Source organism: Arvicola amphibius, chromosome 4 (genome assembly GCF_903992535.2).
Source record: "Arvicola amphibius chromosome 4, mArvAmp1.2, whole genome shotgun sequence".
NCBI lineage: Eukaryota > Metazoa > Chordata > Mammalia > Rodentia > Cricetidae > Arvicola > Arvicola amphibius.
The window spans coordinates 128,734,007-128,752,602 of NC_052050.1; the positions used below are offsets into that span (position 1 = coordinate 128,734,007).

General features: G+C 41.4%; 1 protein-coding gene across 2 annotated transcripts in view; it reads right to left on the reverse strand.

Moving 5' to 3' along the window:
• Positions 1 to 17,510, reverse strand: part of Pdlim3 (PDZ and LIM domain 3) — a 31,692-nt gene extending 14,182 nt beyond the window's left edge. For both annotated transcript variants that reach the window (XM_038327729.1, XM_038327730.1), the window contains exons 1-3: positions 17,352 to 17,510; positions 5,972 to 6,123; positions 4,699 to 4,783 (exon numbers count right to left, since the gene is read on the reverse strand). In XM_038327729.1, coding sequence (XP_038183657.1) covers positions 4,699 to 4,783; positions 5,972 to 6,123; positions 17,352 to 17,444 — 330 coding nt within the window. In that variant the 5' untranslated portion in view covers positions 17,445 to 17,510. The remainder of the gene's footprint in view (positions 1 to 4,698; positions 4,784 to 5,971; positions 6,124 to 17,351) is intronic.
• Between the last annotated feature and the right edge of the window lie 1,086 nt (positions 17,511 to 18,596).

Genomic DNA, 18,596 nt, shown 5'->3' on the forward strand with positions numbered 1-18,596 from the left:
AGGCCATTACTGTTTTCATCTGAAGCAGTGTGCCTGACCCACACACCCTACCTACTATTCTCTAAATCTTTCATATGAAAACCGCGGGGAGGCAAGAGATCAATGATGCAAAGCGAGATCAAGTCAAAGTGAGGCGATGGGTCTGTACCATCGCGCCTGGAATTTATGAAGCTATCTGCTCGTACCCACCCTTCAAATGGAATACAAAGCCACTCTGAATCCATCGTTTTTCTCTAGTGATGGGCTTCAAGTGTTTCCAACACCCCCCCCCCCCCCCCCCCGGTTAGAGGACTCCCGTGGGAAATGTGTATGAGAGATTGCGTTGTAGATCTCCTTCTAGTTACCAAAACATCGGAGAGGAGATTGAAGTTAGTTTTAGGGAAACAAACTGGCCGCACATGTAAACACCTCTTTAATAGGAAGACACAGTTCTTTACAAAGACATGGGCATAATGTCCTTCCTGCTCAGACAGCCGTTTTCGGTTTGTTTCTACCCCCCCTTTTTTTCTATAATAGATACATCATATGTTTGGGTTACCCAGCTTATATTAAGCAGGAGTGAAAGTAACAGTTTACTTTAAAGAAGGACTAACAATGCCCATCTAGAGCGACGCCTTCTTTGGAAAAATACCAGAGTCTGCGCACAGACAGCCAGACTCGGAATGAATCCATTCAGTTGCTGGAAACTGATCTGAACAACTTCTAAGGTCCTATGGAGGCATAAGACTCAAATCTGAATCCATAAAAACAAAACATCTCTACTTAGTGATAGCATGGAAAGATGAAAAAAAACCCTAACCATTAACATTTTATATCAATTATTATCATTATGTAAGAAAAAGTCCCCCAAGTCTAAACGTAAAGGGAAAAACACCATATGTACAAATAATATCAACATATCTCTTGGCCTTGGTCTTAGATAATGGGGCATAATGTTTTATTTTCATAGTAAGTTATGAATAGATAGCATGCTAAAAACAAGAAAGAATATTTTACCCCATACCAAAGGTCACAGTACTATACCAATTTGACTTGGGTTGAGACACAAGAATTCAGATCTCTGTTGTTGGCTGCGTTTTACCATTCACCTGTAGCAGCAGAGAGGAATAGGATCATCGGCGTATGCTGATGCCATTCCTTTCCCCCGCTGACACACCTCTGCTCTCGGGAAAGGAGCTCTTTTTACATAGTTCTCATTAATGGGGAAAGCAAATCTTTTTGAGAGGCAGTGTGTGTATTACTTAAAAATTGTTTTTTTTTTCCCTCCAAATGCAAAGGCCGCAAGTGCCTAATCGGTTAGGAGAATGTCCCTCTGTGTTGTAACCAGGACTCTCGGATGGCAGAAACTACACTGAAATTAAGCTGTTTTGGGGACCAAATGCCTGTGCCATGTGAGCTAGTCATGCTGCAATCTGGCTGAAGAGCGGCATAAGAGGAAACCCTTTGATGATTAGGAGAGCTGAACTTGTTCTTATCTTGGAGCCTGTCAGAGGCTGGTTTCGTGGAGGGAGTCCATAAGGACAAGGCATGACTCAACCGAATGGAATTTTAAGAGCCGCCATCTGAATCCCGGCTGCAGTTGTTAACCTAATCGTCACCTTTCTCACTTAAAAAAGGAAAGAAATTCATTTCCTTTCATTTCCTTTTCCCTATCTGAAGAATTATAAAAAAAATGTCTACTCTAACCCTTAAATTCTGCATATCCGGGCTAATAAAATGATTAACAAGAGGCCAGAATATTTAAAATTAGAATTACGTCTTAGAAGCTAATTCTTGGAAAGGTGATAGTCATAAATTAATGCATGCAGCTTTGCACGAGAGACCTCTTTTCTCACTCCAGCCCAGGGATTATCATTGACTCTAAATTCTGAAGAGATTAGGTAGCAAAATACAGACTCCCCTCATGGCTTGAGTACATCTTGGTTTAATAAATCCCTACCAGGGTAGGAGTAGAAACTGTGATTAAATATCATCTGGGGTTTGGCCCATTGATGGAATCTGTTTAGTACCCCAGAGCTCGCATCTCATATCGGAGAGTTAGAGTTTTAAAAACAAGAATATATTTGGGATGGGAAAAAATGTGCAAAAGGGTGCACACAATACAGTGATTGATGTGTGCTGTGAGCGGACATAGAGATGGGAATCTCATCTAATGCATTCTAGGCTTCAACTTTGGACAGTCAACAGAGGCATGCAGAAGGGCCACACAGGTCTCCTTTTCTCTTCTGTTGTCTCTAGGTGATGAACTGATGTGTAGGGAAGTGAGCAGGCATTGGGCATTGCCACAAAGCGCTGTGTACACATGACAGCGATGTGTCTAGAATGTCGTGTTTCATCTAACCTCCTTCCTTGTATCAATTAAAGTGCTGATTGCGGTATTGCCAGTTACCAACATACATGACCCTAGCATGCCAGGGCGAGCCACCAGCGGCTTCTAGATCTTTTCGCTATGTTTATAGGTTGAACATCTCTAATCTAAACCCAGAAAGGAAAACTGCTCCAAAATGGGAAAGATTTTGAGCAGAGATAGGTTGTAAGTGGAAACTCCTCACCTGGTCTCGTGCAGTGGCTCCTGACTCAATGGGATGGCTCATTCCCCTGAGCCTACGTGTCAAGATGAAAAAAGGCGAAAAGCAAATTTTGTGTTTAGGGTTGAGTCTCTTCAGTAACATATCTCACCGTATATGTGTATATCTCGCTGTGTATATGCAAATGTTTCAAATGAACATGAAGCTTCCGGTCCTCAGCAGTTTTAATCTGGGATGGTCAATCTATAGATCTTCTCCCATCTTTTTCAGTGTTTGCTCACTTTGAAGAATGAACATTTTCTCTGACCTAAATATGCCACTCGCCTTCCAAGATCACACAAAACTTAACAGCTGCAAGCAGCATCTGTTCTGAGAACTGGTCCCCAGGACCCATCCTGGTCAATGCTAGGAAATGCACAGTTTAGCCTCCATCCCATTAGTCTGGGATTTACTGGACGCTTGCTGCCTGCCTATGCCTGGGAAGGTCTCAGTAAGGAGAACAGACCCATGGCTCCTGTCTTGAAAATATTCTATATTTTCTTGCTTACTTTCTTTGCAGCCCTTTTTCTCTTCTTTTGGCTCATAATTTTTAGGCACAGATTATCTCTTTCCTTTTAGTCAAAAGCTAGGTCAAGAATCTTATAAACCCTTCTCTCGAAAGAACACATACTGTGTTTCCTTTTCTGTGTGTGGGCCAGGGAGGGAGCTGTATTTTAACTGAAATGAAGCTTTGAAGGAGCACGATTTATAATGACCTTTGTAATAGTCACGAGGAAGGGACTCTTCCATGTCTCACAGCGGCAGTGAAGACAGGAAGCCCTTCTGTAAACAGGTGAACACTGTCAAGAAAGTTGGGAAGGGTTCTGCTCACAGCTTGGAGGTTGAGGGGAGAAGACACTTAAGCAGAAGCAATCTCACTCCTTCGACTAGCTTTCGAAAGGCCAATGCCTGTATCGTCTTATTGAAATCTCTGAGCAGCCTGTGAGACACTTGTACTTATGTTGTGCTATGTCTGTTTAATGAAGAGAAAAGAGAGGTTTACTTTGGATGAGTAGAAAACACGGAGCCGATGACCCTGCCAAGGGCAAGAGTGCAGAAGTGTGAATTATAACTGTGCTCCCCGGCAGTCTTCATTAGCAAACTGTACGCTAGGAATAGCTAGCATCTTACTAGGAAAGCTTGTTTAAAAGGTGATATTAAACATGTACCTTTGCATCTCTAAGCCTTTGGCAGCTTCTAAGTAGAGGTTCTAAAGCCCTGTTCGTAATTAGATTTTTCCAGTGTATTATAATTGAGGTTTGATTCAATTTCAGAATTTCAGCCTTTCGGGGAGAGGGGGTTCTAAAAATGGGCATAGCCAGATAAGCCTTGGATGATTAGATTCATGTGGCTCATGAGACAGGGTTGCCTCAAGGGAAAAATCCTTTATCTGTTATAAGGCAGTTGCATGAGCAGAGTATCTCCGTGATAACAAAATCCAATTCTTTTAGGTAAGGTAAATTTAATTAGAGAATGTCAGAACTGAGAATTAAGTCAGGGTGTCAAAACAAGACCCGTGCAAAGACCTTACCGAATTGAAGATTACAACTATTAGATTAGAGCCACCTGTTTCAAATGGCCCAGCCCGGTTTTTATTTTTGCTTCATTTAAACAATTTAATGTTCTTAGATTACATTAGGGCCATTTATTCAGCAGAAGTCTATCATATAAAATGAAAAGAAAGAAAAAAGAAGGAGAAGAAAAGTGGACTCCAGGCGGATCTAGTCAAATTGTTCTGAATGAGAAAGTGTGTTTTCCTCCCTTTTGAGTGTGTCACGGTTTCAGTCTGTAGCCCTGGCTGGCCTGGAACTTCCTGTCTATTCCAGACTGGCATCAGCCTTGCAGCAATCCTGGCTCTGTCTCCCAAATTCTGGGATTACAGACATATACCAACATGCCCGGCAGAGGAGACACGTGACTTTTAAAGACATATTTACCTAGACCCTTGCTCTGTTTGTCTCTGTATATAAGAAAATATGAATCATATAAATTAATCTCAGGGAGTAGACCCCAATTGTGACTTCACAGGTGACTTGCTCCTGATTCTTAGTTTGTCAGTTCTCCCCCCAGGAAGCCTCCCCACCCGTGAACAGAAGGGGTGACGTGATTTCATCTTCTCCTAACGTCATACCTGTGGTTCAGCTTCTAAGTTGATTTTGAAAGGATGTGCTTTTCCATCTTCAGACACCTGTGGCGACCATAAGCGGGTTTCTGCCCTGCAAACAAAACAAAGCTTGCAAACTCGAAATCTCAATCCAGACCCTTTCAAAATACACAGTTTCCCATTCTAGCTGTGAAAAACACTAGCAGTCTTGATTAGTTTAAGCCAGAAGAATCTAGTGTCTACTTACTCTGCATGTCCCCATTTTGTTAGTCTTATTTTTTTAGGGTACTTTTGAGGACTTGAGAACAGAGCAAGTGCATGGTGCGGTCTCCAGTGGAAGAACATCAGAAGAGGACACTTAGAGACACACTGCAGAGAGCAAGAGGCAAACTCCATGGATCTCTCTTCTCTTCTATCCTTCTAAGGCCACCACTGTAGCCACAGGGAGAGATTGGCCACACGGCTGTGTGACTGGCATCAAAGAGCTGTGGTTTGCTCAGCTCTTATGTGTCTGTGGCTCAGAACCAAAGGCGTGGATAAGAAAGAATCTATTTTACTGCATGAGGGCTATGGATGGCTAATAGATTGAGTCTTCTGTACCGACGGAGAGGGATATGGGTACTATGGCAACATGATAATCACATGAGAACGACCCCTATAACCAATTATTATTTCATTATTTTTAGCTTCATACCAAGGCTCTCATAACAAGAAGCTGGGATCAAATTTCAGCTTTAGGAGATAGGCTAGAAGCATCTGCAAATGTACTATACACATATATATTCCCCACACCTTGTAGTAGTCTTTGGGATGAATCTGTACAGACCAGCCTGCAGTAGAAAGGAAATTAACAAGCAAATGTAATATGGTCATGTTGGGGCAAATCAAGAGAGTCTTTGAGGGGCACCTTTCAATGCTATTCCACTGCACAGAGCGATGGTCCAGCCGTTCACTCTGCTTTGTGTTTTCATGGCTATAATTATTTTCAAGGTCAAGTCACTAGGCTACTCTATGAAGAAGCCATTCGTTTGCATGATTTAAATTTTGACATTTCAGAGAATTTTGTTTTTAAAAATTGGTTCATCCACACATGCTAGACTGGCCAGTTTCAGTGAATACAAGAATAAAGTGGCTGATACATAAAAAAACAGAAACAAAAACACAAAACAAAACAAAATAAAAACCCATCAAAATTTTAGGTCTATGACATTTCTCACAAAGCAGATGAGGCCATTTAGAGTTCTGATTCGGGTTCTCCTGAAAACCAGATCAAGTTTTGACCCCATTAGCCAAGGCGCACCTGTCAATCTTGAGACACAGCTGATACCCTGCGGCTTTAATCCTGTCCTGTGCATCTGCATGGGTCATGGACTCCGTACCAAAGCCGTCAATAGCCAGGATGACATCTCCAGGACACAGGTTGGCAGCTGCCGCCTTGCTTCCCGGAGTGATCTGGAAGACGTATCAAGACACCGTTTAAAATCCAGTCTCCAGCAGTCTCTTGCGTTTTATACTTAATGTTTGTATGTCACCCTGGAAAGCTTTTCAGTGTTTTAGGTGTTGTGAAATCGTAACCCTAATTTTAAAGAACTTTTGGTTGACCAATTGTGCTATTTTATTAAGTTAAATAATTTTGTTTCATACTAGCCATGTTTTCAGAGTCATCCTACCGCTTGTTATCATTTAAATATTTTCTATAACTACATCTATAAATGTTTTCTTTGTTGAAAATCAATACTTTGTTGTTAAACAGAACTTTCTATTTGGAGATAGCTTTCTACATTTTGGCGACTTTGGTACTTGAATTGAAACTACTTTAGCAACTTGCTATATTTTCATTTTTAACATTGTGAGGGGGCAGCATGAATTGGATATTTATAGTCCATACATTCATATGATTAATTTCTTTTGAAGTGATGACTTTGGAGGAAAAGCCCCTGGGAAGGGTCAGCAGTCTAAACCCATCATGACCGAGACTAGCGCCCTCACAAACAGACTTTTCGAAACAGCTTCGTTGTTTTTCTGCCTTTTTTTTTTTTTTTTTTTTGTAAGAAAGCAAGCAGTTAATTACTTGAAATCTGGCAGGGTGCCCTTGCAAGGCCCCAACCATGTTAGTACCCTAACTTCAGATTTCTATCTTTGAGAATGGCAAGAAATGATTTTTGCTGTTGAAAAGTCACCCAGTTATAATAGCTTAAATTAAGACAGAATGCCTGAGTGTAGAAATCTGAGGAGAGAATCACTCTTGAACTGACAAGAAACCTGAAAATATAAACATTTATAACATTCAAGAGACCTGAAGTCACTGGGAAGAAATACGGAACCTCAAGGAAAGATGGATGCCTCCAAGGAAGGAAGAGCACACGTCTGTGCATGGACCACCTGTGATGGAGCAGGGAGGAAGAAGAGGTCATAATAGTTGCTGTTAGATAAGACAGTAGATTGCTAACTGTTAGGGGTGAGTTAGCATAAATGTAAAGAACCTCTGGGAACCAATGACACAAAGAAAATTTGCATTCAGTCTTGCTATCTTCTCCACGAATGAAGAACAGGTGGAATAAACAGAAAACACCTGATAAGATAGATTTTAAATAAACCAGAATAGTAACTACTTTAAATATAAATGGTCTAAACATTTTACTTAAAATTCAGAGATTTTTTTCAAAATAGGGGAAAAGCAAGATTCATTTTTTTTCTTTCTACCAGAAAGGTGTATGATTCTTTTAGAAGTGGAAATAAAAGGAATGATTCAGGACATAGGAACATATATGTTACAGTATTTTTAATGGTTAGAAAGAGAAAATGTGGAATGTTAAATCTACTGGATATCCACTTAAAAATCAAAGGTTGCTTTGATTACCGCTCTTTTTTTCTGGGTAAAAGTTTCTCTCAGTTTTCTGTCTTGTCCTCACATGGCTATCTTCCTAGCTAAATGTCTGGTCATCTGACACCTGTCCCGCTCTTCTTTATCCGTGATTCAATGGTCATTTTGATTTCCTTTCAGTTTTTAAGCAGAGCAATTCTGTACCTCCTTAAGGTCTTCCTGCATAGTTATTTCTGTCTGAAATACTTTTCACCTGGTGGCTGCTTTTTAATCCTTTGGGTTTAGATGCAAATGATGCATTTTAGAATTTCCTGTAAAGTTCTGGAGTGGTTTTTCTCTAGTCTCCTGACCTCATTATTCATTTTTATTGTTTATTTCCTTCATGAAGATCATCTTTAATTCTGTGTTTGTTTAGTTGCTTGTGTGTTACTGTCTTCTCAAGCTCATCTGACAGAGGGCCCTGACTTAGGCTGATTTGACTGGTGATTTTTCAACTTCGCCATGGTTCAAAAGGTGTATAACTCAGGATGAACCATTCCTGGGTTCTGTGGTATGATCTTGTCCTTAGCCAGTGATTTTCAGTATAACATTTGTTGATGTTGGGAGGTAACAACAGAGCTCTAGGTCCAGCCAGCACACATGCACACACCCATACACCCACACACAAATGCAGAGAGAGAGAGAGAGAGAGAGAGAGAGAGAGAGAGAGAGAGAGAGAGAGAGAGGAGAGAGAGGAGAGAGAGAGAGAGAGAGAGAGAGAGAGAGAGAGAGAGAGAGAGAGAGAGAGAGAGAGCACACTGATGGTGAAGTTCAGGCTAGGTTGATAAACAACAAATATTCTATAAGTGTACCATGCCTGTAAGCTGTTGTTTTGGCTGTGCTGAATCTATCAAGATGCACTCATTCTACATTTCATTTCAACTTACAATACTTTTAACTCTTGATGGTGTTATCAGGATGTAATCCCACTCTAATGTTTCACAGTCTATTTCCCGGTGTTTAGATTTAATAAATAAAAACTGAAGAATGAGTGAAGAGGGCATTTAAGTCAGGGCTTAAGAAGAAAAAGCTAGTACCCCAAAATTATGAATTATGTATATGTGCTTGTGTTTTGTATGTATGCGATTTCTATGATTCTCTCTCTCTCTCTCTCTCTCTCTCTCTCTCTCTCTCTCTCTCTCTCTCTCTCTCTGTGTGTGTGTGTGTGTTGTGTGCGCACACACATGTGTGCTCTGAGTACAGAGGAAGGCATTTATCTGCTTTAACTTTTTCTTCTTTATTTTGATTGAGACAGGATCTCTTAGTAAACCTGTAACTCTCCATTTTCAAGCTCGGTTGGCTGGGTAGAAGGTCAGGTCTAGTGACTCTCTCGTCTCCATCATTCCCCAGTGATTGGGTTACAGGCCCAGCTGTGCCTGAACTTTTCCCAGGTACTGGAGATCCAAACTCAGATCCTTACGCTTGTGCAGAATGATCTCTTCCTACCGAACCATCACCCCAGCTCAGTTTCTGTTTACCACCGAGAAATTACCACTGTGACCTTTGGAAACTGGCAATTGTCAATCAGAGTTATCTGCAAGTTTCATTTTAAACCTCAAATCGCTCCAGGAATAAACTCAATGGTTTCTAATATGTTACTATAGGATTAGTAGTCAACTTGCTGTTTTCTATTTGCTTGTTCTAGTCCATTCTGAACCTCTAGAGACATTCACATTCAAGTAAATAAATAAAATTGGAAAAGTGCTAATTCTCATGTGGCCTAGGTCTTCAGTACTACCCCTAGATTGTTTCTTGTGCTCGCTTAGTTTCTGGGTCATGACGATTTTCTAGTGGGAACAGTTGATAAAGCTTGGTGAAGACAACTGTGCTTAGTGCATCTTAGCCCTCGGAGGCTATTTCATGGCTTCTTTCCATTTAGAAGTTGTCCTGGACCCAGAACTGCTAGGACAAAGTGTCCATTCTTGATCATTTAAGAACCCTAATCATTTAATATTCTTTCAGTATAGAGTATCAAGGGCAGTACTTTCTATTTTTTTTTTTTTTTTTTTTTTTTTGGTTTTTTCGAGACAGGGTTTCCCTGTAGTTTCTAGAGCCTGTCCTGGAACTAGCTCTTGTAGACCAGGCTGGCCTCGAACTCAGAGATCCACCTGCCTCTGCCTCCCGAGTGCTGGGATTAAAGGCGTGCGCCACCACCGCCCGGCTCAGTACTTTCTATTTTTAAGGTTCTAGGATCAGAATGCTTCATTTGGGTATCAACATTAAATGAGGTTGGACGTGCTTGTTTGTAAAGCCCCTCTTAGGTTTAATAATACAGCTGAACAGACTCAAGCGTAGAGCACTCAATCTCAATCTGGAAGTGGTTAGCTTTTTTTTTTCTGTTTTAGCTTTGGTTACGATGATTTGAAATAAAGCTGTGTGTATGTGTGTCTGTATGCACCTGTGCTGTTGTATGTACACATTTAAACAGACATCAGGACTTCAACATTGAACAAGTAATAAATATTGAATTTATATATTGAACAGGCATCAGATATCAAAGTTGAATATTTTAGATAATAGAAGGCACTAAAATTTATTAACAGTAAATACTAAAGTTAAGAATTTCAGCTACATCTTAGAAACTGTTTCAGCAATGCCCTCTGATAGGCTGAGCAGACAGGACGGTTTCATTTTTGCAGGAAAGTGATCTGTCTAAGTAACCCAGGACTTCCTGCTGATCTGAGAACAGCTAAAGGACCATTTCAGAAGGTGGCTTTGTTAGCTTATTGTCATCTTGACACAATATCACTGCAGTGATAGACAGTGATCTGGGATGGTGAAGCTGAAGCCCTTTCCCCCTACATTGCTTTTGGCCAGAGTGTTTTGTCACAGCAACAGAACTGAATCTAGAGAGGACGTCAGCTAGGAAATGTGGCTAGTGATGGCAAGAACTTCTGACTTTGTTCTCAACATGGTAATTACTGTCTTTAGTTTTCCACAAATGAATGGACTGGGTAGAAAATGGCTGTAGAGGGAGAAGGAGACTTACAATGCCTTTATTGTCTGTGGTTTTCCAGTTCAGTAAGGACTAAAATGACTGAGAACTTGTCTTTGTTTTTGTTAGTTAAACATTTACTGTGGCATAAGAATCCATTGTCCATGATTAATCTCTATTATTGCTCTATTTTGATGCTCTGTCATTATGTTATCATATTGTATCTTTATAGTGTGCTCACAGCTTCTGAGTACTATGCTTTCTCCAGTTTGGAGAACAGAGAGGTGAGATGAAGCATAGGGTTTATTTTTCTTTCATCTTTCTGGTTTTTATTTCCCCCAAGACAGGGTTTCTCTGTGTAGCCCTGGCTGTTCTGGAACTCACCCTGTAGACCAGGCTGACCTCGAACTTAGAGATCCACCTGCCTCTGACTCCTGAGTGCTGGGACTAAAGGTGTGTGCCACCACTGCCCAGTTGAAGCATAGGGCTTAAAAAATAAATTATTTCTTATTTGGGATCATTAAGGTCTTAACTAATAAATATACCAGAGAGATAATTGTCAGTCACTCCGCATCATAATTTTAAACTTCCCTGTAACAAGAATCACCTAGGGTCTTTGTTAGCCATTAACACTTTATACTATACCAGAGTTTTGGAGTCCAGAGTCAGAATCTCAAGGAAAGGTCCCATGAGCTGTGTTATTTACATATGTTTGATGACTTTGACTATTTATATTAACCTATTCAGTTGTTCTTCATTCCCTACCAAATAAACTTTGGAATCCTTGCCTGGCAGATAAATCCATCTAGGACCTGGGCACTGTGGAAGTTTCTAGAGTGGCATCTCACGTCATTTACAGCAGAATTTCCGCATGACCCCGAGCATAGGTATTTTCAAAGCGATCTGCGTGATTCTAACGCGCAGTCTGGGATGAAGGCAACCATTTTGGTGCCATGATAGTATTATTATTGAGGGGCATCATTTTGCTTAACTATTAAGACAATATTGTAAAACAGTTGCTGTTACTTTAATGTAAGAAAATTGATTCCCAGAAATTGTAAGATGCTCAGGTGGGGTTACTTAATCAGTGAAAAATCAGAAATTCTTACTGCGGCTTTTTCTCTTGACAGCACAGGCTCTTCCATTACTCCACGCAGCCTCCCTGCAGGTAATCTCCTCCATCCCGTGCCTCCTGCTTTCTCTTAAGCCATACTTTTCTCGGGGAATCTTGGACCAGTTTGTCATGGCAGTTTTTGTACGTGTCCCTTCTTCCACTGACACATAAGCTTCTCACAGGGGAGCGATCCCTCTGTATTATATTGTATTATAGATCCATCTAAACTATAATTGCTCTCCCTTGGTGCCTGTCAATTAATGGGATATTTTGCAATCAGTGTTAGGGACATGTGTACCAGTGAGTGCTTCTCTGTAGTCATGGGTTTTGCTATGATAATATATTCACATCATTCTTTCTATCCTGGGAAAAATGGTGTCCAACTACACACATCCCATTTTTAAATTTTTGAATTTCAAATAAAGTTTAGATTGAAGCAATAGACGAGAGAGAGGGAGGGAGGGAGGGAGGAAGGGAGGGAGGGGAGAGAGAGAGACAGAGACAGACAGAGAGAGAGAGAGAGAGAGAGAGAGAGAGAGAGAGAGAGAGAGAGAATCTGTAAGCTCTAATGGTACACTGACATACTCTGTGTTGGTACTCAGCTCTTTGCTGCATTCACAGCCACACTAATCCTGGAGCTCTCTGAAGAGAAGGAAGAGGGGATAAAAATAGAGGAAAGGAACACCGGCCTCAGATACACACCCATTTCATGACGTGTGAACAACTTGAGTTTGTGCTTCCTTTCATATATGCATTTTTACAAATGTCAACAATCTGTGACTTGTCTGTGGGAGTAAATCCATTTCCTGGTTGGTCAAGAAACTTCTAGAAGAACTCTTAGGATCTTCTTTCAAGAAAAACCAAAGAAACTCACATAGACATGTGAAATTAACCACTCTCTATGAGTTTTGTGTCATTGTGTGACAGAATCTCTGGCAGAGTAACTTATAGAGGGGACAGAGCGCTGCCTAGGCAGGGGTGGGAGTGGACATAGGGAGGTGTAACCTCAAAGGCTTGGCCCTCATTGCCTCTATGAGCCAAGTCTCATTTCTTAAAACCTCCTGTAATATTCCACCACGAACTAAAGACTGAGTATTCAAAATACAATGTAGTACAAGGCGTTTCAGTTTGGACCAAGACACTCTCTTAAACTGAATGACCCAAAACTACATTTTATCTTTCACAAAAATATAGTGCATGTGTTGTCTAGAAAACCTTGGGTCTGGTGGTTTATTTTCCTGCCTTTTGATGTGTGCATGTGTTTCTTCAAAGTATATAAAAATTATTGCACTGGTTAGCGGGTTTGTGGATAATTATGGAACAGAAACTCTTTGTCTTATCTTTTGGAAATACAATTTCAGCAGATTTGGTTGGGGGTGAGGTAACATATTACCTTGAAGCAGGAGAGCATAGGAGAACAGATTAGCAACCTGGGTCCCCAATTTTAGTTATGTGCCACCCCACCCTTGCTAGTAATGATGTGCTTGACAGCCTAGTTTCTTTGCCTGCATATGCTATGCACCTTCCCTGCTCCAATTAGTGCACTTAGCAAACTTAGAGTCATCTGGAACCCCCCTCCCACTCTATACCAGGCTACTGGCATTCCCATCTCTAATGGTGTGGGTTTTCTCATCCCAGTACAGCTACATTTAGATAGTTTCTATTCAAGTGTATTCCCATCACATATATGTGTGACTAGAAAGGCTAATCTGCCTTGATCTGGCTTTGGATACATGCAATTAAGGCAAAACTGTGTTTCCTAGTAAACTTTTAGGAGAATTTCCTACTTACCATTTTATATCTGTGTAGAATTGGCTGTGCATACAATTAAAGCCAGCTGCATTATGGGAAGGGACATGCACATAGGAAAAGTGAATATATGTTCTAACCTTTCAAACAATATAGAGAACCGCCCAAACTTTACATCCCTTGGTAACCAAGTCCTTCTTCTAAGTCCAATAAAAGAGGCCCAGAACAATGATGGGGGGGGGGGGGAGTCCCTTGAGTCGTCTCACTCATGTGGCCCACTGCCAGTTTTGATGGTGTCTCCTCCTCTAATCTGTACTCAGAATAAAGTTATCTTGCTACTTTTGCAAGTCCTTGTGAGCCCCTATTTTCAGTTCTTTGGATAAGAGGCCAAGAACCTGGCTTAGACCCTATCCACCAGTAACCTTCCCACAAGCTCTGGATGGAGCTGCATCGTCTCCTAGCCGTGCTGTCTGGAAGCTCCTTGGTGTAAGATGAAGTTACATTCCAATCAATTGCAATTGAAAACCTCTTAAACTAACAAAAAATCTAATACATCAAACCTACCGAACATCCTAGTGCAGAGTACAATACACTATAGAGGCCTACTGTTGCTCTCCTGCTCACATGGTCGACTCTAGCTGTTGCTTTTTTTTTTTTTTTTTTTTTTTTTTTTTTTGCCACTATCCGGCATCAAGACAGAGTGGCACATTGTCAGTTGCTAGCACAGGCAGAGGCAAAACTTAAAGTGTGGTCTGACCTGAAGGTGTGTCACTTTCATGCCATTAAAAAGCAGCAGGGTCATGAATTGGGGATCCTCCCTAGTCTGCCTTTATACAGGACAGAGTGAAGGGTACATACAACCTAGCTTGTAGTAGGACAAAAACTGACCTCAATGGCTCGAGAAAATACCTCTCTTGTAAGGAAGGACCTTCTTGTGACAGTAAGTGTGGCTTTTGCATTTCAGTCTTTTGTGTCCTTAAGAATTTAACCAGATAGTTACCTTTATTGTAAAGTGAAAATTTGGAGAGCGCAACCTACCTATTATTTATGGCAATAAAGTTATGTGAAGGGTGAACGGGTTAGCCATTCATATTATGGCTATACTTATCTTACGGCATTTATGATACAGACGATGGTGCTACATATTGAACAATTTCCACTGTAAAAGGTTCCTGCCCTCAAAGAGCAGGTGAAGGAGTTGGGTATGCTTAAGTATCTGTGGTATAGACATGACAATAAGAGCCGATAGGAGGAAAACCATCATTGTGCAATGAAAGAAATGACCATGATTGGAAGAGAGCTTGGGGAGAAGTTTTGAATAGGTTTTCATAGGCAGAGAGGATCATGGGGGTGGAGGTAGAGCAAAGAATTCTGGGAGAAAGCGACATGTGTCAGAAGCTCAGCCATGCTAGGGAGGTCACAAGCAGCCAGAGCTGTGGCATCACTGCCCATGCATGGAGTGAGAGGAGACAAGGGAGAGAGAAAAGTCACAACAGACAGTAAAAAACCTTGCTGAAGAACACATCGTTTGTTCTCTACAAGCTGGTGATGTCACCGGAGGATGTTATGGGGGAGGATGACAGGCCCCTTGTGCTTTTCAAAGATGGATGCTAAGAATACACAGGGTGAATAGGAGAAGGCAGGCAGGTTTCTAGGCAGGAAGTTGGGATATCTTGAATAAAGATAGCAACCCAAAGACCAGAGAGTGAATCTTGATGTAGAAGAGATGGGCCATTGACATATTGGATGTTACGGGAGGTATTTTTTTTATCATGTGTAGTCTTAAGCGTGCAGGCACTGGAGCTGGACGGACCTGGTCCTCCACTTGCCATCATTGGTGCACTAAAGACTGCCGTGAAGGCTCGTTCTTCTAATCTGTGAAAGGGGACCTTTTTTTTTTCTGCTCGAAAAGGGATGTTGTGAGATTGAAGTGAGTTAACCCAAGTAACAGTCTTAGAAGGATGTGTGCTAAGCAAAAAATGTAACAGTATACACAATGTTAGCCAATACTTTCTAGAATATTATTAAAATTACAAAATTGAATTATTCCACTGCATAGTAACAACAGCTTATTTTTGACTAATTCCTCCTAGGTTTTTATCCAAATGATTTCTCATGTCTCTGTAATTTCAGTGGATATATTCTTAATCAGTTTCAATGAAGGCATAGAAGCCCAAGTGAGTGGGCTTGTATTTATTCAAAAAGAATTCCTGATACACATGGCTTTAGAGACAATTTGGGTTGAACAGTTCCATGTTCTCTGTTCCCTAAAAGTTAAAATATTGAAAAGGCATACTTTAAATAAATAATGTCTGGTCTATTACTGAATTAATCTCTACAGTTGTGGCCCAGATTAGATAGGAGTTAGAAATCCAAGACAGAATGGTTCTTCAAGTAAAACTGTCATTACATCAAATACATTCACCAATAGCCTTCAGAGTCCAAATGCAGATGCAAGATTGCTTTAAGATAATATTGCTTTTAGTGTCAACAATCCCTAATTTCAAACACATGATTCATCCGACAGATATGTTACAAACTAAAAGTGGGATAATTCTTTTGTAAGTTTCTTCAAGGGTCTTTATGACATAATTCATTCTTTAGGATTTAATTTAAATATGATTTATTCTTTGCTAGGATTCAAAAGCTTCTGTTATTTAATATGAGCCAGTGAAACTATATAAACTAAGCATATTTCTTAGTAGAAACTGTGGAAACTGTTTTCTTTGGTGAATCTATAAAAGGAATTGCTTGGCCCAGGTCACGGAAGCATTTACTGCTTAATTTACTTAAGAACATTTCTGGGGGTATGTTTTCATGTCTCATATAAAAACACATGTCAGGCATGTTTATATGTTTTTGAAAAATGTAAAACAAATCTTGAAATGACCCGTTGCATGCATCCCTGTGATACATGCTTTGAGACTTTAAAAAGGCAGAGTGCTCCCCAAATGATATCGACATACATATGTTGCCTTATTCAAGAATCTGTGAATGATTAGGTTATAAAGCATACATTTGTAAAATACAGTACGAGCAGGAAGAGAAGCATAACATTTGGAGAATAAAATTATAATATTTGAAAGTTTGTGCCTTCATGTTTAAAATGGCTTGCATTTGGTAACTGAAATGATTGCTTAAAAAAAAAAAAAAAAAAAAAAACGGAGAAACTAGCAGCTAGACCAAATAATGTTTACAATTATTCTAGAAATTTGCTATCAGAAAAGGAAACCTGGGTTTCATTTTTACACCCCTCTTCTTGTTGGGTTCTGCTGTCGATAACATGGAAAAAAAGCCATTTGCTTTTGCTACTAAAGTCGTATTTTCAAAGTTGCATTAGCAGTTGTTCTCCATCAGGTAAACTATTGCACAGGTTTTCTTTTGTAGTTTGAATTATAGGTAATACTTTCTCAGCCAAGTTCCCAGCTTTGGAAAATATTTATTCAGAATGCCTGGAAACGGAGGAATACACATTAGTAATATTTTCCCTGCCTGGGCTGATATGAGTGGTTCCAACTTAGCCAATCCACGCTATGCCCTGCGAACAGCACCCGGCCGAAGTTTTCATCCAAGCAAGAGAACTGCTCAGGTGCAAGTTTCGCTCTACCAAATATCTGTGCGTTCTCAGTACCTCTTTCTCTCTCCCTATGTCTGTCTGATATGAAAGAAGCCGAGTGGGGAGAGCCCAAAGCACCCCCAGCTAGGGCACCCTCCTCTGAGCCCAGGAACTGGCACTGTTGGTTGTTCTCTCCTGGAAATGTGGCTGGGGGACCAAGATAAAGGGATGCAGGGTGTGTGAGCCGACTTGGTTAAATTTCAAAACTGCTTCGCATCTTCTCAGCTTGTTGCTGAAGTTCAGCTGGGATGCAGAAGCTTAGCACCCGCCTCCCCTTCACTCCCTGCGCTATCCTGCCTCCCTCCCCGGGCTTCTTGGCTATTCTCCTATAGCTCCAGAGCCACTTGCCGCGCCTCCTGAATGCCAGGTGACCCTTAACAAAATCAGAACGGAAAACACCTACCCTGGTGATGACCAAAGGCTGGTTGAAGTCTATGCCCCCCGAGAGTCTGAAGCCCCAGGGCGCAGGGCCCGGGAGGACCACGTTCTGGGGCATGATGCCTTCCTGCGACCGGGTCGAACGACGGGTGCACACTGCGTGTCCCGGAACCAGACAACCCACCTAGCTCCCCAGGCTGCGACCTAGCTGGGAATGCTGTCGGGGAGTTTTATCCCTGCTGCGGAGTGACGTCACTGGCCTCCTCTCCTCCCCGCCCCCCTCCCACCAAGGAAAGCTCCAACTTTGGAAGTGAGAGACAGCGCCTGGCCCGAGGAGCTCTTAGCTGGGTGCAGTCGCCCAGACCTCTCCAGGCTCAAAGAGGCTCAAAAGAGGCTTCAGGTTTCAGCGTCCATCATTCCTTTGAGTAACACCTGTCTTATTCATGGTCTACTTGCTCAGCAATGCACTTTGCTGGGAAGTTAAAAGCAATCAAAGCGCAGCCTCCGTAATTTCAATTAAAACAAAACAAGAGCACGTCCAGGCACTTCGGAACTGAGCAGTTTTGAGTGCATTAATATTTTCTTACTTCCTTACTTTTGGCCAAGTTAAAGTCTTCATTTCCTCGTCTGTAAAGCAGGAACAATTACTGTATCGGTAGGAGTAGTGCGAGAATCAGGAAATGTTTCTGCATGGTGTACCTCACAGCATAAAAAAAAAAATAGCAAGTATTTCTGCAGTTAAAGTATCTGTGCCTAATCAGGCATGTCTCACCTTGTGACCTAGATGTGGTTTGTTATCTGTGATGTTTATGCTTGCCGTTATCCCCTCTCGTGCCCTGTTACCCCACCCCACTCCCCAAATCTCACGATGATGTGCTAGGTAAGTTTTCTATTTGAGTTTGGGCTACGTTCATAGCTACCCCGGGATGCAGGTGGAGTGTCCAGGGTCTGCAGGTTGGACAGGACTGTTTGGTACACAGGGGTAAGTGTGAGAATGTAGGGTTTTGAAGCTCTCTGGCTGTTGCAGCCAAAATGAGGGTGTCTACGGGAAAGGGAACAAGGGGACCTGGAGAACCATCAGACTGAGGGAAATGACAGTGCCTCAGAAAGGGGTGACTGTTCGCTGATCACCTCTGTGGTCCAGGGGTGGTAATGATTGCTTTATCTGTGTTTTTGTTCGTCTTCACCAGACCAGCAAATTGCTGTGGTTAGTATCAGTTCTCAGGCTGGGAAATAACTTGTCTGAATGGGATTAGCTCACAGAAGATCA